Source organism: Saimiri boliviensis, chromosome 12, assembly GCF_048565385.1.
Source record: "Saimiri boliviensis isolate mSaiBol1 chromosome 12, mSaiBol1.pri, whole genome shotgun sequence".
Taxonomy (NCBI): domain Eukaryota; kingdom Metazoa; phylum Chordata; class Mammalia; order Primates; family Cebidae; genus Saimiri; species Saimiri boliviensis.
In genome coordinates, this window is record NC_133460.1 from 15,900,278 (window position 1) to 15,921,789 (window position 21,512).

The window sequence follows — 21,512 nt, forward strand, 5'->3', positions numbered from 1 at the left end:
AAAATCTACCTCATCCTTCACCTTTTAAAAATATATAAAAAATAGGGCCGGGTGCAGTGGCTCACACCTGTAATCCTAGCACTTTGGGAGGCCAAGGCGTGTAAATTTCCTGAGCTCTGGAGATTGAGATCAGCCTGGGCAACATGGTGAAACCCCATCTCTAGTAAAATACAAAAACTTAGCCGGGCGTGGTGGTGTGCACCTGTAATCCCAGCTACTTGGGAGGCTGAGGCAGGAGAATTGCTTGAACCTAGGAGGCGGAGGTTGCAGTGAGGTGAGATTGCATCACTGTACTCCAGCCTGGGTGACAAAGTGGGACCCCATCTCAAAATAAGTTAAATAAATAAATAAATCTAGAATAATAAACTTCCATTAAAAAAAAAAGAGTAGAAGATGATTTAATATAGTGCATGGCTGCAGTATCATGGAGCGTCGAATCACACAGTGAGAAGGGTACTCCCTTTTGACTTCTCCTTTGCGCCTTCTGGGTAAACCAAGGGAATCATTTTCCTTTGGTGCTAGAATATCCTTTAACACCTCTCTAACACTTTGGTTATATCCTTTTCACAAAGAACAAGCAGTTGGCCTTCAGCCAAACTCAGGGAGGTACAGATTGCAGCGAGCTGAGCTAGCAACAGCTGGAATATAGCATGCTTGTTGGTGTTTGTATCGTATTTATTTTCCCAGTTACCATTTGATTATGGCAAGGAATTTCAGTTTTCTCTGAAGTGATACAAAGTTCCTTTTCGAAATATATTTATCGAACGATTAAAAGAGAGCAGGCTTAAAGAAAGACATTAGGTAAACAGTTGTTGATGTGGCATGTGTATATAAAAAACTTCCTAGGAGCCACACCCAAATGACTGAAAATGCTGGAACACTGGGGAAACCACACAATGTAGGAAGCAGAGGCTTAGATACAAATGTCTCTCTGCTTATCAGCACCCAAGATACTTACTTTCTTTGAGCCTTTATTTCCTTACCTGCCAAAATGGAGATGATAATTCCTACTACACATAGTTCTTTGGAGGACTAAATGAGATGATTTAATGTATGTGCATGCCATTTGCATGCGATGACTCAAGTGTTGAACAAAACGAATTGTCCCCAGGTGCACTTTACAATGAAATTCACTGTGTGAGTGTGGGCAAGGTACTAGTTTCCCAAGACTTCTGTTCCATAGTGGGAATAAAATTTGGGCAAGTCACAGCACTTCTCTTTCCTCAGTTTCCTCACTGGTAAAATGGAGATCTTAGCAGGTGTTTTCTTCATGGGGTTACTGGGAGGATGAAATGATTCTGTGTGTGTATGGCAGCAGAACACAGCCTGGCACCCGCAAGTGTAAGCTCTCAGGGTGGCAACCCTTCCTCCTAGTGTGCTGGAGCCCTAAGTGAGAAGGCTCCTCAGAAGTATTAAGACCTGGGTATGTGCCAAAAATGTTCAAGGAAGTCACTGTGGGCATAGGTGACATACTTCTCATATTTTCTTTTCTTTTTTCAGATAGGGTCTCACTCTGTCACCCAGGCTGGAGTGCAGTGGGATGATCATGGCTCATGGCAGCCTCCACCTCCCTGAGTTCAGGTGATCCTCCCATCTCAGCCTCTCAAGTAGCTGGGACTACAGGCATGTGCCACCATGCCAGGCCAATTTTTTTTTTTTTTTTTTTTTTTTGTAGAGACAGGGTTTCTTTGCCTTGCCCAGGCTGGTCTTGAACTCCTGGACTTGGCCAAGTAATTCTGCCCATGTTGACCTCCCAAAGCACTGAGATTACAGAAGTGAGCCACCATGGCCGGCCAATGTATTTCTCATACTTTCTAACATCAAACATTTAAAATATCTAAATCCTTCCATTCTCTCTTCCAGAGCCCTCAGAGCCTGTGCAAAGTATATTCTCTCTCTTTCTCTCCCTTATATAAAGTAACTTCCATTTGGCTTTTGGCTTTTATCTTGCTACAGTAACACTTTTTGTGGACTGAACTGTGTCCCCATCTACCTTCCCATTTCCCCCAAAATGCATATGTTGAATCCCTAACCCCCAGTGTGATGCTATTTGGAGATGAGATTTTTGGGAGATAATTAGGGTTAGATGAGATCATTGGTGTGGGACACATAGGACCCTCACTATGGGATCTGTGGCTTTATGGAAAGAGAAACTGAGGGAGGGAGGGAAGGAGAGAGAGAGAGAGAGAGAGAGAGAGAGAGAGAGAGATTACTTTCTTTCTATCGTGAGGATACAGCAAGAGGGAGAGATTACTTTCTTTCTATCATGTGAGGATATAGCAAGAGGGCTGCTATCTACAAGTCAGGAAGAGTAGTCCTGAGCAGAAACTGAATTTACTGACATTTTAATCTTGGACTCCTTAGCCTCCAGAGCTGTGAGAAATAAATGTCTGTTGTTTAAGCCATCAGTCTTTGATTTTTTTTTTTTTTTTTTTTTTTTAGAGCTAGGGTCTCAGCTAGACTTGTACTCTTGAACTCCTGGGCTCCAGTGATCCTTCTGCTTCAGCCTTCAAGGCTGTAGTCTCATGAGGTGGGACTACAATCTCATGCTGCCTCTCCTGGCCCATTTTGATATTTTGTTATCACAGCACAAGCAGATCAACATGATGCTTGCTCTGCCTAAAATCCACCCGAAACACTGAAAAATATATATCGATTGTTTGTAATGTGCTAATCATTTTACACGCAATGTTTTATTTAAGCCTCACAACTCTGTGGAGGAGAGTGCTATGATCATGTTCCATTTTACAGATGAGGAGACTGAGGCTTGAGGCTTAGGGGACTTGCCCAAGGTTCTAGAGTTGTTGTGTGCCAGAGTTAGGTCTTGAAAATCAGCGTTCACTCACCCACCTACAGGTAGCCTCCAGGAATTCAAGTGGAGGGAACACACTGATCTGGACATTTGTGGGAACAGAACACCATGCTAGCTTCCAAAGGTGCAGGGAGATCCTCCCTAGTGGCTCAAGTATGGATGAGCTAAGTTGAGAGTGTAAGATGGACATGAGCCAGTTTGGAGGCCGGGGAGTGAGTTTGTGTAGGAAACACCAAAAGAAACAAAACACCCCTGGCTCAGTGGGTTACGACAAGGCAAAACCTTTAATAACATGAGTGCTTATTACATTAGCTGCTTCGGGGCTCTGACATCTTTGATTTCTGGTCATGTTTTTCTAACATGTAAAGGTGAATGCCTCCCTCAGGGCCACCTGGGCGGTGGTTGGTTTCCTGAGGATTTGTGTGAGTGGACGACGGGGACAACTATGAACGCGCCTGATGGGGATTCAGAAATCCCCCCTGGCCACCACCCATGACTTTTAGTAAAGTCCTCTTCCAAGGAGGGAAGAATGTGGAGGTCCTTCCAGTAAAGAAGGAAGAAAGGAAAACATCTGGCACAGATACACAGAGAGAGGAATGACATTAAGGGATTGGCTTGAAAACTTAGGGAGGGATGGAGGGGTTAGGACTTGGAGGGTGAGGGGCAAATGTGGGAGAGGGCTGAGTCCATTTGGTTTCATTCTTTGTAAAAAGTAATACCATCACGAGGACCATGCCATGCAACCTCAGAGACATCTCTGTACACTTCCCCCAAGGCTGTGCTGGGCGTGGGGCAGAGGTCAGAGGTCAGTTCAGACGGGCGTGGTGCGCCTGTTGGCCGGATTATTATGCAGTGACTCTTTGAACTCTTTGGGCGTGGAATTGTGGAACTGTAGAAAAGCGTGGTCCCGGTCAGAGTTGAGGAGGGTCCCCATGGTGATCTTTGAGGGGTCCCGGGAGAGAGTGAACATCGAGATGTCAGTGGAAGGGATGGTGTGGAAGCCTTTGCTGATGGGGGACAGGTCTCGGGATCTGGGCTCGGTGGAGCGAGAACTTGACCGCCTCCGGAATCGATACCTGTAGGGTGGGAGGCGGGCAAAAGTAGATTTCTTCAGGAACTCCGAGTGGGATTTGGCTCGTAACTGCTGATGTTTTTCAATATAGATGTGCACGGCAACCACTCCTACAATTTCTGCGATGATGAAAGAGAAGGCTCCGAAATAAAAGGACCAACCATAGGAGTAACTTTTTTTGGAGTCACGTTGCCCAGGGTCTCCGGCATTGGCTGATATATAAACTATGATGCCGATGATGTTGCTTAACCCTAAGAGAAGGGGAAAAGAAAAACACGTCTTTTATAAAACTCAGAGAGAACTGTCACATTCCGTCTTAAAATATTTATAGAAAATGTGGAGGTAACGGGGAGAGAGGAGAATGGATTATAGCTGGGAAATCCAACCACAGAGCTCTTTTGCATGGTCTGTCACTTGGGAAATGAAGAATTCTGCTGCTCAGTTCCAGGCAATGTGTATTCAGCTCAAGAGTACACCCTACTCCTACAGCAAGTACAGTAGAACTCAGAATGCCCTTATTTTTCCCTTAGAAGCAATTCATCTCGTCAACACTTAATCTTTGGCACTAAACCATGAAGACTGTGAAATGAACAAGATCCATGTCCCTGCCCTTTAATTCTTTATCATTAGTAGCAAAGACTGACATGTAAATGCAATCACAGGAAAATACAGTAAGGGTTTTATCAGAGCCACATAAAAATGGTTCAGGAGCAAATGGAGAGAGAAAGACAGTACCTGGCGCTGAAGATGAGGTGACATTTGAACCAGATCCTGGAAATTAAATAGGGGTGAGCCAGGAGATGAAAGACGGTTGACTATGGCATGTGAGAGAAGGAATTGCGAATGAGTTACTAGGGTTCTAACTTGGATGCTTGGGAGGCTGGTGGCATTTTGAGCTCAAATAAGAGGCAGCAGAGAATCCAGGTTTAGATAGAAGAGGAGGTTTGAACACATTAAGTTGGAAGTGCTTATGGAAACTCCAAATGAAGCTGCCCAGTGGAAATGTATGGGTCTGGAGCTGCAATTTGGGACAATAAATAAACCCATGGGGAAGAGGTGGGAGCTTACCAAGTCTTTTTATCTGCACAGGATATGATAATGCTTCAGATCAGCTGTTGTTTGAGCACCAGGCACCAGGACTCGGGGAACAGGAAGCTGTTACCTCCGACAGGCAAGCCTTGCAGACATAGCTTCCCCAAGTGCCAATATTGCTGGAAACAGCTGCTTAGCCCACTAGAGAAGAATCAATTCTCCAGGTGGCGGTCAGTAGGAGCAGGAGGTTTGGAGGGCTGTGCACATCTCTGCCTACCTTTCTCATGTTCTTGCTCTGAAGGGGATATGTCTCTTTTTGTTTCTTTGTTTCAAGGGCCTCATCCAGGGCTTGGTGCCAACAATGACTCATGGAGGTTGTTGGTACACCAGCTGGCATCTCTTTGCCTCCAAATTTAGGCTACCTGTAGGGTGGTGCTAAATGGAGGTTGTCCCTCATTACAGTTTCCGACAACAGTTGGTGAGTAACCATTTCCAGGAGCCTCTTGAATTCTCACACCATTCCTTGAATGTTCTATACTCTTTGAACTTGGGCATCCCCAAGATCTCCCTACAGTCCAGCAACCAAAGGGTTAGAGCTTGATAGGGCAGCAGACATAGGCCTGTGCTCCAGTGCCACCATTCCGATTAGCTGGTGCACATGCATTAGGGTTATTAGTTTTGTTGTTTTGTTTTTTAAGAGATGGGGTCTTGCTCTGTTTCCCAGGCTGGAGTGCAGTGGAACAATTATAGCTCACTGTAGCCTCAACCTCCTGGGCTCAAGGCATCCTCCCTCCTCAGCCTCCTGAATAGCTGGGACTATAGGTAGGTGCCACTAAGCGCAGCTAATTAAAAAAAAATTTTTTTTTTGGTAGAGATGGGGACTTGCTATGTTGCCCAGTCTGGTTTTGAACTCCTGGCCTCAAGTGATGCTCACACCTTGGTCTCTCAAAACATCGGGATTACAGACATGAGCCACCATGCCCAGACTCAATATTTTGAATAGGACTTCTGATTAGACTTCACCTAAAACTTGTCTCCAGAGTGCAGAGACAAAATCTGCTTCTCTCCTGCCTCCTTTTGGCTCTACCCAGCACAGACATTCAGCAGGTAGGCAGCAAGTTCTCATCACTGAGCTATTTCTTATTATGGGGGTTGACACATCCAGCTCTGTGTCAGGCTGCAAGAAACCACAGGGTGACAAACGGCTCCTCTTCCTGGAGTGTCAATTTGGCTTGAAGATGAGTAGGGAAGACATATTCTTTTATATTAAAATGAACAAGGATATAATAAGGAGGAGAAGGCAGAATTCACATGAATTTTTAAGTTAAATGGGAGGCAGACTTCAAAGACGTCTCGGCTCAATGAAGGTGGCTTCTACTGATGCCCCCTGACTCCCCCAGGCCATATTTTCTCTATCCTCTGCCAGCAGGAATATTTTGATGGTAAAGTTTGGAAACTCCCCAAAGGAAGTCTTTCTGGGACAGCAGGGAGTGGGGCAGGGTGGGGAAAGAAAGAAAGAAGTTCAAAGAGAGGCTCAGATGTCAGACGAGGCTGATAGGAAGCCAAGCAAATTGCCAGTTATCTATAAGGCACTTACCATGTGCCAGGCACTGTGCAAAATCTTTATATGCATCCTAACTATTAATCATCACAACAGTCTCGCTTAAAAAATGATTCCCCTTTTACAGGTGGGAAAACAGACACGGAGAAGATAAGTAACTTCCCATGTCGAGCACAGCCATTAAATTAAAAGTAATTGCAAAAATCACAATTACTTTTGCACCGACCTATAGAAAATAGTTGAAGTGGGATTTGAATCCAGAACTCTTAGCCATGGTGGATTTAGATTTCAGTAACAAGGCTTAGGGAAAACAAGATATGAGTAGACAATTGCTTTGTCCTACTTTCAGACTGTAAGCTCCCTGAGGGCAGGGACCGTGCTTATCTCATTCATTGCTATGGCCATATCTCCCAGCCCAGAGCCTGATTCATAGCAAGAGGGCAGTCCATATTTGTTGAATGAGTGAATGAGTGGAGTTGGTATGAGAATTAAATGGCATACGATAACAGCTACTATGTGTGGAGCACATATTGGATGATAGGCACCACTCTGGGCACTTTATCTCTACCAACTCATTTAATTCTGTTAACAGCTTCAAGAGGTGGGACCATTATGATTCTCTTTTTTCAGATGGGGAAATAAATGAAGCACAGAAAGGTTAAGTGACTTGCCCAAGGTCACACAGACGGAAAGTAGGAGAGCTAGATTTGCACTAGGCAGCCTGACTTCAGAGCTCATGCTCTTGAGCATTCTGCATAATATCTGATACATAGTAGGTGCTCAATAAAGAATTGTTTTCTCTGTCTTTTTTTTCCCCCAGCACTCTTATTTACTGATTTAAAGTGTTGTTAATTGCTTGGCTCAAATGATCAACCTTAGAGTAAGATGAGCAAAAAAGAGCCTTAGAGAGTAGTAAATCATCTACTCCTTTCATTTTAGAGGTGGAAAAACAGGATCTTAGGGTTCTTTGGGGAGATCAGTGGAAGGATCTAGGATTAGACCCCAAGCCTCTGCCTTCCTGTCAGGGCTTCCTCCACGGACTCACACGCTTTCTAGTTCCTATGTGTCTACTCCACCTGCCACCTCTCACAATGCCTTTTGTGAGAAGAAAGTTGCTGGTGACACTCTTCCCTAACAATCCCCTTGGGGGACAAAATAATGATCTTCTCTTGTTCTTAGAAAACTCTCACATCAGCATAACACTGATACTGATCCTCTGGATCCGGCAGCACCCGGAGACACAGCCACCTGGGTGTTGTGACAGGAACTGTGCCTCAAGATAAAACAAGTCCCTGGGGTTGTAGATGCTAACATCTGTCCACACAGAGCAAGGTAGAGGCCACTGCCACCTGTGGGCTGATCTCATCCCCCTGGGGCAAGATGGCAGTTTTCTTTCTGGTCTGTTGCTGGAGTCAGTTCCCAGCGACTCAGCTTTAAACAGCCTCACTTTCTTATCTCACAGAAAGGGAAGGAGTGGGGAAGGAATTTGAGCAAGTTCTTGTGGGACTCCAGATTTTGGAACTGTATTCTTGCTGCTTTTCTAATAGTAGAAAATGGTATTGTGCTTTCTCTGTTCAGTCTGTGTCCCCACCCAAATCTCACCTTGAATTGTAATAATTCCCAGGTGTCAAGGGTGAGGCCAGGTGGAGATAATTAAATCACGGGGGGAGTTTCCCCCATATTGTTCCTGTGGTAGTGAATAGGTCTCATGAGATCTGATGGTTTCTTTTTTTTTTTTTTTTTTTGAGATAGAGTCTCACTCTGTTGCCAGGCTGGCATGCAGTGGCGCCATCTCAGCTCACTGGAACCTCTGCCTCCTGGGTTCAAGAGATTCTCCTGCCTCAGCCTTCCAAGTAGCTGGGATTACAAGCATGCGCCACCACACCCACCAGATTTTTGTATTTTTAGTAGGATGGGGTTTCACGAGGGTTGGCCAGGATGGTTTCTATCTCCTGACCCTTGTGATCCTCCCACCTTGGCATCCCAAAGTGCAGGGATTACAGGTGTGATCTGACGGTTTTGTAAAAGGGAGTTCTCCTGCACAAGCTCTCTTGACTGCTGCCATGTAAGATGTGACTTTGTTCCTCCTTTGCCTTCTACCACGATGGTGAGACATTCCCAGCCATATAGAACAGTGAGACAATTAAACCTCTTTCTTTTATAAATTACCCAGTCATGGGTATGTTTTTATCAGCAGTGTGAGAACAAACTAATACAGTCTCCTTCCAGTAAACCCCATGCAGCTGGTACTATTATGATTACGATTATGATTTTGAGACAAGACCTTGCTCTGTCACCCAGGCTGGAGTGCAGTGGCATGATCATGGCTCACTGCAGCCTTGACCTCCCAGACTCTAGCTGTCCTCCCACCTCAGCCTCCTGAGTCACTGGAACTATAGGCAGCCACCAACATACCTAGCTAATTTTTAAACTTTTGTGTAGATTGGGTCTCACAATGTTGCCCATGGTAGTCTTGAAGGCCTGTGCTCAAGTGATTCTTCTGCCTCGGCCTTCCAAAGTGCTGGGATTACAGGCGTGAGCCACCAAGCCCAGCTGCAGTTGGTACTATTATTATTTGCCACGTTATAGTCAAGGAAAACAAATCACAGAGAGTTGATCACATTTCCCACGGCCTGATTGGTGGATCCAGGATTGAAATCCAGGGGGGCTGCAAGCCACTCTTTCTCACCATTTTATACTCTCCGACACTGTCCCCATGCCAATCCATACTCCGCTATCATCTTGCAAAGTCTGAAAGTCATCACCGGAGTCCAGCACCATCTTCCTCCGTCCCTGACCTATGCTTTGCTTCTCTAAAGCATTTCATCCAGATGGCACTGATCCACTCCAAAAGGAGTGGGGTAGGAAGAGATGGGGGATGAAAGCAAGGATGAAGGATGAAAACTCAGAGGGAATCCAGGAAGACAGGCCACCAGCGAAGGGACGGAGGCGGAGCGGGGCGAGAGAAGGCAGAGAACAGGCCCCTTTTGTGAAGGGTGCCCCTCAGCGCCCTTGCCACCCTGTGCTTTCTTCTGGTCAGGGCTGCTAAGGACTGTAAGGTCTTCCTGCAGAGCATCTTGGGCTGCTGGTTTTACCTTGTTCCCAGAGATGCTTGGAATGATATGAGAATTTGAGCACTTCAAACACTGGATGGGGCTGGACTTTGGTGATGACTTTCAAACTTTGCAGGGTGATGGCAGAGTACTGATTGGCCTGGGAACAGTGGAGGAGATTATACAATGGTGAGTAAGAGAGGCTTGAATAATAGCTAGCTGGCAAACACATATCTCGAAGGGCCAGAGACTGTACATGAACATGCCCAAGTGAACACTAAAATGCACCTCTATATTTTCACATTTACGTATTTAGCGATAGGACCTCACTTTGTCACTCAGGCTGGAGTGCAGTGGCATGATCTTGGCTCACTGCAGCCTTGACCTCCTGGGTTCAAGTGATCCTCCCACCTTAGCTTCCTGAGTAGCTGAGACCACAGGTGTGCACCTGTGGTCACAGCTAATTTTTTAATTAAAATTTTTTTTTTTTTTTTTTTTTTTTTTTTTTTTTTTTTAGTTATCAGTCTCACTATGCTGCCCTGGCTGGTCTTGAACTCCTGGGCTCAAACGATCCTCCTGCTTCAGCTTCCCCAGTCAAAGTGGAACACTTTAAAACACACGATCAGTTCACACCAATCATATATGCAAGCAGCAAGCATGTATGTACACTCCTGTTAATCTCTCTCTCCTTCTCTCTTTTCCCTTTCCTGTCCCTTTCTCCTTCACCCTCTCTCTGTTTCAGTCTCAGCTGATCCTGCCATCCGGTTTCCTCCCTGTCTTTCCCTCATGCTGGCTTTAGTTAGAGTTTTGACACCTTTGATTCTAATGAAATTCTTTGAGTTCTCATCCTTAGCACAACAACTGGAACATTTTCTTGCTCCGTCCCTGGAAGGGAGCTCTGAATAACATTGCTTTTTCCATGTGGCCCTGGCTTTGGTTTGGTGTCTGTGAAGATCTCAGGGCTAGGGCCAGACACTCACCTGCAGAGACAAAAAAGATGCCTGCGCTGAGAATGACATTATGTCTGCTGCGGTGAAACTCGCTGGCTGCCACACAGAGCCCGCCGAAAAACAGCAGCGTGACACTGAGGATGGGGAAGACACTGGAGGCCCTCACGGCTCCTGCGGAGAGAAAGAGAGAGGCTTCTGCCTGCGCCCAGCCAGCCCCTGGGGTCCTCCCACTGCAAGCGTAGCGGTGCCTGATAGGAAGGCCGCACGGGAGGAGAGCAGAGCCCATGTTTGACGTGGGCCCGAGACCAGGTGCTCAGAGCCTGTGCTTGGAGTCTTGGCACTTGGGATTGATGTTCTGCAGTCACCATCCTGAGAGCCTTAACAATTTTATAATCAAATGTGTGTTTTGTAAGTGAAATCTGATGGGACAATGGCATGTGCTTTGGGGCTTGGGGCTTTGACTTATGTGGCATCCCACTCCCTACCTCCCCTCCTATCACCAACACCTTCCCACCTTCCTGCCTCCCTGGAAAAGGCTCTCAAATGCCCATTCTCCCTCTTCAGCCCAACGACTACACAAGGGCCCCTCTTTACCCTTGGTGGGAGCCCAGGCAAGGACACAGGGAGAGTCAGAGTTGGGTGCAAGCCCCAGGACCCTGGGAGGGTTTGCACTCACCAGGAGAATGTCCCTGCACCCCAGGAGGGTGATATTAAATGGCAAATAGAAAACACCATGATAGATCAAGAGTGATCACAAAAAAGGAGATTTTTGTTTGGTTTTGGTTTTGGTCTCAGGTTTTTTGAGATGGTGCTTATTCTGTCACTCTGGCTGGAGTGCACTGGTGCAATCACGGCTCACTGCAGCCTCAGCCTTCCAGGCTCAGACGATCCTCCTGCTCAGCCGCTCAAGTAGCTGGAACTACAGGCAGGTGCCATCATGTCTGGCTGATTTCTGTATTTTTTGTAGAGATGGGGTCTTGCCAAGTTACCCAGGCTGGTCTAGAACTCCTGGCCTCAAGCAATCTTCCTGCCTCAACCTCCCAAAGTGCTGGGATTACAGGCATGAGCCACTACGCCTGGCCTAAGAGCCCAGGATTTTCATTTCACACTGGTCCCTGCAAATGACGCAGCCAGCCCTGTGTACAGGGACTTCCATCAGACCACATACTGCTCATTAAAATGCAGAATCTTTCCCTGTAGGCATCTACATTGGCATAGTAGGGAGAATGACAACACCCATTGAATACTCATTTAGTCACGAATGAACAAATGAATTTGCTTATTCATTCGACAGATATTTCTTGAGCACCTACTAGATGCCAGGTGCTGTGGCAGGTGCTGCAGTCATAGCTGAAATGTTTAACCACAGCAAGGGCACAGGCACTACCCTTCAAAAGAGATACCGGCTGAGGGGTCAGAGCAGAGTCCTGGATCCTTAAGGTCCTGGGAGAGGGGTCCCCTGTGGTGGGGGTACCAGTATTTACCCAACCAGTATAAGAGTATTTCCTGGTGGGTCCGTTCCAGAATACATCAGCTGAATAAATTCCGTGCTCACTGGTGTACCAAGAAGCCAGGGGTCCTGTCCTCATGGGCCTTATGCTCTAGTAGCAATGACAGGCAAGATCAGCTACATAATTTCTAGGGCCTAGTGCAACAGAAAAAAATGTGAGGCCCTAGCTGGGCACTGTGGCTCACACCTGTAATCCCAACACTTTGGGAGGCAGAGGTAGGTGGATCACCTGAGATCAGGAGTTCAAGCCAGCATGGTGAAATCCCATCTCCACTAAAAATATAAAATATAAAAATATAAAAATCACTAGGTGTAATCTTAGCTACTCGGGAGGCTGAGGCAGGAGAATCACTTGGACCCAGGAAGTAGAGGTTGCAGTGAGCCGAGATTGCGCCGTTACACTCAAGCCTGTGCAACAGTTTGAGACTCCATCTCCAGACAGACAAACAAACAAACAAAAAACAGTGAGGTCTCCTGTTCCAGAATTGTTAAGAATTTCAAGATGGTGACAGCGGAGCATGGGACCAAGGGTGGGGTCCTTCTGGGGGCAGAGCCCTGTTGCACTTTGGGAGGGGGAGGATCACCTGAGGTCAGGAGTTTGAGATCTGCCTGGGAAACATGGCAAAACCCCATCTCTACTAAAAAAATTAAAAATTAGCTAGGCATGGTGGCATGTGCCTGTGTTCCCAGATATTTGGGAGGCTAGGAGGCTGAGGTAGGAGGATCACTTGAGCTGGGGAGGCCGAGGCTGCAGTGAGCTGATATGATACCACTGTACTCCAGCCTGGGCAATAGAATAAGACCTCGTCTCAAAAACCGAAAACCAAAAAAAAAAAAAAAAAAAAAAACCCAAAACCAAAACAAAAACACAAACCCAGAACCCAGGCAAGAGCCCTTCATGGACTGGGTGACACCTGAGGTGGTAAGGCGTGGTCAGGTTCAGGGTGTACTTTATATTTTGAAAGTAAAGCCAAAGGAATTAGCTGACTGGCCATGGGCTGCAAGTTGTGTTTCATCTTAGGTGCTGAGTGAATGGAGAATCCTCTCCTGACCAAGGACACATGCAAGGGAGTGGGGGGCCAGGGAGGACATGAGTTTATTTTGACTCAGGCATTCAAAGCTTAGTTGACATTACTCAGTGTTCAAGCTTTTAACTTTCACATTCACTATGTGTTTTCTGCCTATTTAGCCCCAGCCGTTTTCATTTGCTACTGCGCTTTCATTTGTTTGCTTGTTTGTGTTTTCAGTTTTCTGAAAGTCTGGTAACTTATTTAACCTGTGGGCCCTAGAGGGATGAAGGGGGAGACCTGAAGTGGGGGGCTGAGGGCACATAGGGGTGAGGTTCTCTTAAGAAAAGACAGAAGGGATTTTTCTTTGGTTTTGAAACTGCCAATTTTCTTTTTTCTTTTCTTTTTTTCTTTTTTTCTTTTTTTTTTTTTTTGAGAATTAGTCTTGCTCCGTCACCCAGGTTGGAGTGCAATGGTGCAGCCTCAGCTCACTGCAACTGCCACCACCCAGGTTCGAACGATTCTCCTGTCTCAACCTCCTAAGTAGCTGGGACTACAGGTGCATGCCACCACCCCTCTCTAATTTTTGTATTTTTAATAGAGATGGGGTTTCACCATATTGGTCAGGCTGGTCTTGAACGCCTGACCTCAGATGATCCACCTGCCTTGCCTCCCGAAGTGCTGGGGTTACAGATGTGAGCCACCATGCCTGGCTGAAGCTGGTCCACTCTTCTAACAGCCTGGATGCCCATGAACTGAAGCTTGAGAAACTTACATGTGTAAGTTTCAATGAAACAAAGTGCACCTGCTGCCTGCTGGCTAAATCCTCTTCCTTGCCCCTCCTGTGTTTCTTCCCAGTTATACCAACCCTTACTTTAGTTAGTGGTTGGGGTGGAAATGGATTTGAGATTTGTCTTCCATCCCTCTGACTGATGTCAGAATAAAACCTTCTTCCTCGGCAACTCTCATCTCAATGATCGGTTTCCTATGGGTGAGCAATGGGACCTAGACTGAACTCCTGGCATTTGCTAACAGTTTCAAGGTGGCTGTCCCGAATCACCAGACATGGGAGCTGGGCAGTCAGAGTTGCAGATAAAACTGCATCCCTACCACTCCTCTGCTGCAATGGTAAAATTCTGGGAGAAATTTCAAACTGCCTGGAAATCCTGCTGGGAGAAGCCAGGTGTTGGGGAGGAGAACCTGACTGCACTGACCCTCTGGGAGCATGATTAGTGTCCTTGCTGAGTTCTGGCCTGCTGCAAAGTCCTGCAGTTCTCTGCCACTGTTCAGGCTTGCAGGAGGCAGAGCTGGCTCCTGATATTTTTAGCTCCCAGGTCTAGGGGGCCATCCCAGAGTTCTGGGGTTCCGTATGTGAGTATAGCTTATTTTTAATGGGCCCAGTTGTGGGCACAACTTATTCATAATTTGTAAAAATGTACACATAGGACCTATGGGTTTCCAACTGGATTCTTGCCTTGGGCCCCTGTAAATACTGTTGGGGGGAGAGTCTCCTCCAGTGGTTTCAAACACCTGTTTGGGACTTGTGGACTAATCTTAAAGGGATCACTTGCATTGTATCTGAATCCAGGAATTGCGTGAATATTCAATGTAGTGAGTGTAATTAATAAAAAGTGAACACTTTAAAAAAAAAAATCAAAGGATGATTAACTTTTGATGTGTGCCCTAAGGAAATGATCTGAATGCTTGAAGCTATTAAACTGTGTTGGTTACAAAATGGGATATTTGGGCCTGGCCTAGTGGTTCATGCCTGTAATCTCAGCACTCTGGGAGGGCCAAGGCAGGTGGATCGTTTGACGACAGGAGTTTGAGACCAGCCTGGGCAACATAGAGGGAATCCCATCTCTACAAAAAAATATAAAAAGAAATTAGCCAGACATCATGGTGATCATGCCCCTGCACTCCAGCCTGAATGACAGAGCAGGACCTTATCTCAAAAAAAAAAAAAAAGAAAAAAAAAAGTTTGTTTGAAACATGTGGATGGGAGATATGTAAATGTGACTGTTTCCCAAGTGGTGCAAACATCATTTGGGAACCCATTGGGGGAGAGACCCCATTCTTTGCCCCACAGATGAGATACAAGTAGATTCTATCAACTCTGACTGTAAGGGTCTGCCTCAGACAGGACATTTTCTGGTGTCATTTTCTCCGAAGTCAGTGGAAGTTCACCTTGCATTTGTTCTAGCCCGGTGGGCGCAGGGTGACTTCAGATGGAAGAGGTTTTTATTGTCTTCCTTCCATTTCTCCTCCCCACACTGTGTGCGGCTAAGTTAGAGTCTTAAGGGTGGAGACATAAGCTTGTTCAAGTGTAGCCTCATCATCAGAGTCTGAAAAGGGTTTTCTGAGTCCAATGCTGTGTTGCGGGCATTTCTAGTCAACAGAATGTATGGGCTTTGAACCTTCTGCCGACAGAGGCATTGGAAACAGAGTGACTCCCTCTTGAATAGGGCCTGGGTCAAATGAGGCTGAGACCTGCTGAGCTGCATTCCCAAGCACAGGATGATATGGGGGTCAATACAAGACACAGGTCACAAAGACTCTGCTGTAAAACGGGACAAAATAAAGAAGCCAGCCCAAACCTGCCAAAACCAAGATGGTGATGAGAGTGACCTCTGCTCATCCTCACTGCTCATTATATGCGAATTATAATACATTAGGATGTGAAGAGACACTCCCACTAGCACCATGACACTTTATAGATGCCATGGCAATGTCAGCAGTTACCTTGTTGTCAAAAAGGGGGAGGAATCCTCAGTTCTGGGAATCACCTGTCCCTTCCCTGGAAAGCTCATGAATAATTCACCTCTCATTTACCATAAATCAAGAAATAACCATAGTATACTAGGTCAAGCAGTTCATGCCACTGCTCTGTCAATAGAGTAGCCATTCTTTTATTTCTTTACTTTTCTAATAAACTTGCTTTCACTATACTCTGTGGACTCACCCTGAATATTTTTTTTCTTTTTTCTTTTCTTTTTTTGAGACAGAGATTCACTCTTGTTGCCCAGGCTGGAGTGCAATGGCGTGATCTCAGCTCACTGCAACTTCTGCCTCCTGGGTTCAAGCGATTCTCCGGCCTCAGCCTCCCGAGTAGCTGGGATTACAGGCATGCACCACTACGCCTGGCTGATTTTCTATTTTTAGTAGAGACGGGGTTTCTCCCTGTTGGTCAAGGCTGGTCTCGAACTCCCTACCTCAGGTGATCCGTCTGCCTCGGACTCCCAAAGTGCTGGGATTACAGGCATGAGTCACCGCACCCTGCTCACCCTGAATCTTTCTTGTGTGAGATCCAAGAGCCCTCTCTTGGGGTCTGGATCTAGACCCCTTTCTGGTAACGCTGCTATGGGTTTATGCTGCAGCTTACGCCAAAGAGCATAGGAGACAGAGGAAACAGCAGAAAAGTTGATATGCAGAATCCCAGTCCCTCCAGGATTGTGGGTCAGGACAGGGATCAGCGGCGTGAACACCGGTCAGGCAGGTAGAACCCTGCGGGAACACGCTTCCGGCCCTACATGGCTGGATCAGGAATTCTAAAATTCCCAGCAGGAAATCTGTGTGCTCATTAAGGCCTCTCCTTAACCTTAGCCGGATTCTGCTGCTATAGGTGAAGCTTCGATGGACTGTGGGCTAGTGGGTGAGGAGAGAGGGAGGGACGTCTTCCCAGAAGTGAGAAAAATACTTTGTTAGAAAACCATGGGCCTCTCTGAAGAGTTGTGAAGTAGAAGTCACAGTTCTGTTTAGTCTCCAACAGGGCAAACATAAAAATGTTTTATCAATGTAAAAAAGAAAAACGAAGAAAATCTTGAGCACTCTGGTAAAACCCCACTGATGTCTAACGCCATTCTCTATTGAGAACATGCAAGTAATCTGTGTCATCTCCCAGACTTGGGTCAAGCTACATCTCGAAATGTGGCTAATTTTTCTCCTCACACCAAATCTTTTTGAACTGCTGATGTGAGACGTGGGAAGAGAAAACAACTTTTATCTGAGTAATGCAAGCCCTTTTAATTATCAGGCCCAAAGAGAAATGAGAGAGTGATCACGTTCTGCTTGCCTCTTTGAGCTGTGTACTCATCTCTTGAAATTGCTTGCTTGTGACACAAGTATCGTAAAATAACCTAACAATGTTGCATCTGACACTATCCTCCACACCCTATAACCAATCACTAATCAATATTATTTCTGTAAATCAAGGAAAATTCTTTTTTTTTTTTTGAGATAAAGTCTTACTCTGTCATCCAGGCTGGAGTGCAGTGGTGTGATCTTGGCTCACTGCAATCTCCGCCTCTCAGGTTCAAGTGATTCTCATGCCTCAACCTCCCAAGTAGCCGAGATTACAGGTGTACACCACCATACCTGGCTAATTTTTTGTGTTTTTAGTAGAGATGGGGTTTCACCGTGTTGGTCAGGCTGGTCTCGAACTCCTAACTTCAGGTGATCCACCCACCTTAACATCCCAAAGTGCTGGGATTACAGGCATAAGCCACTGCGCCCCACTCCAAGGAAAATTCTTGAGAAACAATTTGTATCAGACTACTCCCTGTCCCCTTTTCTTCACCTTTCAAAATCCACCTGTCACTGCTGCTAATTGGAGTTTACATTCGGGGCAACTTGGATCTATGCTCCTAGGTTGCAACCCTCATTCTTGGCCCAAATAAATTCTCTACTTTTATTAATTCTGCCTTAGCTTCTCCCTTTTAGGTTGGCAGGGGGTTGAATAAATTCTACTGGATGGATTAGGACTGAAAAAGGATAAATGATATGTCTATATTTTATTTATTTGTCTTTTACTAAGACAGGGTCTTGCTCTGTTGCCCACGAAGTAGTGCAATGGCACAATCATGGCTCACTGCAGCCTCAGCTTCCTGGGCTTAAGCAATCTGCCCACCTTAGCCTCCCAAGTAGCTGGGACTAAAGGTGTGCACAACCATGCCTGGATAATTAAAAAAAAATTTTTTTTTCTGTAGAGTTGGTGACTTGCTATATTGCCCAGACTGGTCTTGAACTCCTGGCTTAAGTGATCCTCCCACCTTGGCCACCTAAAGTGCTGGGATTACAGGTGTGAGCCATTGCACTTGGCCTCGTTATCATTTTGAGTGAACTCAACACACATTCTTGCTGAGGAAATTACATTGAAATCCAAAATCAAGTTCTCTCTGTGCCTCCTGGGACAACGGAAAGCTCATCTCTGCAGTGAATTTTGCTATTGCTGATCCCATGCAAGAAACAGGAGCTAATAATGCATAGTACTGCCTCCTGACTATGTGATGGGCCCCAGACTAAGAGTAATATGATTTAGTTTACTTAATTTTCATGACCCTGTCAGTTGGATGATATAATCTGTATTTCAGAAAAAAGTGAAGAAAGGAACTAGAGAGATAAAGCCACTTGCCCATCTAGTAGTCAAACGAGGGTCAAAGCCCAGGTTCCAGAGGCCTTGGCTCAAAGCCACCACACTCTATTGGCTCCTACACACTGTAGTTGTGACAGTTCATGTCATATTCAGGTTACTGACCTCAGAAAAACCTACAGAGACATTGGCGCTGTCTCAGTAGGATTGAAACTGGAGGGAAGTCAAAGGAGAGGTGAACTTGGGTTTGTATTTTTTCTCCCACGCCTGGCTCCTTGGGACCTCACCCATTAGCACCTCACCTCACCCATTAGCACTCTGCCATTAGCACCTCCGATCAACCCTCCCGGGAAGGTGAAAACTTGCATTCAAGTTAGAGAAAGCTCCTTAGTTTTTTCTCCTAAACCAACTAAAAAGAACCTTTCAGTTTTGACTCACTTACTTTCCCTCCATCCCTCCCCTCTTTCTTCCTTCCTCCCTCCCTCCATCCCTCCCTCCCCCCCCTGCTCCCTTCCTTCCTTCCTCCCTCCCTCCATCCCTCCCTCCCTCCCCTGCTCCCTTCCTTCCTTCCTTCCTTTCTTGTTTTCTCCTTCCTTTATCTTTCTCTTTTTTTCAGAGACAGGGTCTTACTCTGTCACCCAGGCTGGACTGTAGTGGCATGATCATAGCTCACTTTAGCCTCAATCTCCTGGGCTCAAGTGATCCTCCCACCTCAGCTTCCTGAGTGTCTGGGACTGCAGGTGTGTGCCACCAAACACAGAAAATTTTCTAAACTTTTTGTGGAGATGGGGTCTTGCTATATTGCCCAGGCTGATCTGGAACTCCTAAGCGCAAGCAATCCTTTCTGGCCTCTACCTCCCAAGCTGCTGGGTTTACAGGTAGGAACTATCCCCCAACCCACCCCTGGTTCTTCTTTCTATTTCTAATTCATTGAAACTAAAAGGGCTTGGATCTCAGAACCACTTCAATGACTCTGTGTACTGACACATGAGGCTCCTTTGCACTTATCCATTTCTAGGGAAGGATGCTGAGGAACCTGTAACCGAGAGGCAGCCGGGTGATGGCAGGGACCCATCCCTTCCTTCCAGAGAGACCCGACAAGCTGGGGAACTTACGCAGGAGATACTCAGCTGTATCCTGTTCGTAGTCAGCATCTTCAGGGAAGTGATCAATTTTCTTACACACGCCTCGGAAAGCCCCTGTGGAAACAGATAAGGGTTCTGAGCCTAAAGGAGGAGACAGAGCTCCTGGGGCCCCGCTTGGGTCCCCATCCCTATGTACGGATCCTTTCTCCGGTTGTTGAGGGCTGTAGGGTTGTTGTTGGGCTGGTAGGCCCAAGAGCACTTTTTTTTTTTCTTCTTGAGACAGGGTCTCATTCTGTGGCCCAGGCTGAAGGGCAGTAGTGCAATCATGGCTCACTGCAGTCTTGAACTCCTGGGCTTAAGTGATCCTCTCACCTCAGCCTCCCAAGTAGCTAGGACTACAGGCATGTGCCACTATACCTGGCTAATTAAGTTTTTTTTTTTTTTTTTTTTTTTTTTTTTTTTTTTTTTTTTTTAAGAGACAGGGTCTCACTCTTTTGCAAAGGCTGGCCTCAAACTCCTGGTCACAAGTGATCCTCCTGCCTCAGCCTCCCAAAGTGCTGGGATAGTGGGCATGAGTCAATGGGATCAGTCACCAACAGCCTGTTTCTTTAGGGCACAAAAAAGAGACCAATAGAGACAAAAGATTAGCAATACAAGCAGGAGGTGGATATTTGCTGCTTTTCAGATTTTGCATGATTTTGGGATCCACTTTAGAAGGGCAAAAAATCCATAAAATAAAACATAAACACTAATTATGAGGACTACCTTATCTTTCCCCTCTCCTCCAGTCAGTGGAGGAAAACTCAGTTGGAATTCAAGTACATCATTTTTTCTGCTCATGACCAATGAGGAAACAGAGCTTAAGAATTTTTCTTGAAATCGCTCAGGTAAGTAGTTATTTAGGTTGGTACAAAACTGTGCAATTAATTTGCACGAACCTAAATAGAATTGGCATTCCAACCAAGAGCTGAATCCAGGCATTCCAGAATAGTCCACTTTCCCCAATGATGTTCATATCTGACCACGGGACTCTCCCTTTCCCTCTCCGCCCTTCTGAAGGATCACAGCTCACTGTCCCTCACTGTGAGGCTCATACTTTCGGGAGCCTCAGATTTCCTGAACATGCATTTTGAGCACCTGTCTGCATTTGCTGTCTTTTTTGTTTTGTTTCGTTTTGTTTGAGACAGAGTTTTGTTCTTGTTGCCCAGGCTGGAGGCACCAGCACTATCTTGGCTCACTGCAACCTCCACCTCCTGGGTTCAAGCAATTTTCCTACCTCAGCCTCCTGAGTAGCTGGGCTCACAGATGCCTGCATCATTCCTGGCTAATTTTTTATTTTTAATAGAGACAGGGTTTCACCATGTTGACCAGGCTGGTCTCGAACACTTGACCTCAGGTGATCCACCTGCCTCAGCCTCCCAAAGTGCTGAGATTACAGGCATGAGCCACCACACCCAGCCCCGCATTTTCCTTCTTTTTTTTTTTTTTTTTTTGAGACGGAGTTTCGCTCTTGTTACCCAGGCTGGAGTGCAATGGCGCCATCTCGGCTCACCGCAACCTCCGCCTCCTGGGTTCAGGCAATTCTCCTGCCTCAGCCTCCTGAGTAGCTGGGATTACAGGCACGCACCACCATGCCCAGCTAATTTTTTTGTATTTTTAGTAGAGACGGGGTTTCACCATGTTGACCAGGATGGTCTCGATCTCTTGACCTTGTGATCCACCCGCCTCGGCCTCCCAAAGTGCTGGGATTACAGGCTTGAGCCACCGCGCCCGGCCCTTCTTTCTTTCCCTCTTTCAACATAAGCTTGACTTAACTTGGTGTGGATGTTTAATCATTGTTTTGGGTGTTGGTTAACTAGACAGTTAACCAGTCTCTGGGGGCCGTTAATAGCTCTGCCAGTTCTTTTAAAGGACAAAAAAATTTCCCGGAAATTATACATTCTTGTCCCTTTCCCTGTCTGTGTAGCTGGTATGAGGTCAGGCGGGGGGCAGTGGAAAATGGACAAGGTTCAGAATCAGACAGAGCTCCATTGGTATTTCGGAGCTGTTATTTTAAGAATGA

General features: G+C 46.2%; 1 protein-coding gene across 1 annotated transcript in view; it reads right to left on the bottom strand.

The window, feature by feature from the left end:
* Positions 1-3,077: 3,077 nt before the first annotated feature.
* Positions 3,078-21,512, bottom strand: part of CACNG3 (calcium voltage-gated channel auxiliary subunit gamma 3) — a 104,200-nt gene continuing 85,765 nt past the window's right edge. The window contains exons 2-4 of the mRNA XM_003930206.4: positions 19,481-19,564; positions 10,511-10,651; positions 3,078-4,135 (exon numbers count right to left, since the gene is read on the bottom strand). Of these exons, the coding sequence (XP_003930255.1) occupies positions 3,624-4,135; positions 10,511-10,651; positions 19,481-19,564 (737 nt within the window). The 3' untranslated portion in view covers positions 3,078-3,623. The remainder of the gene's footprint in view (positions 4,136-10,510; positions 10,652-19,480; positions 19,565-21,512) is intronic.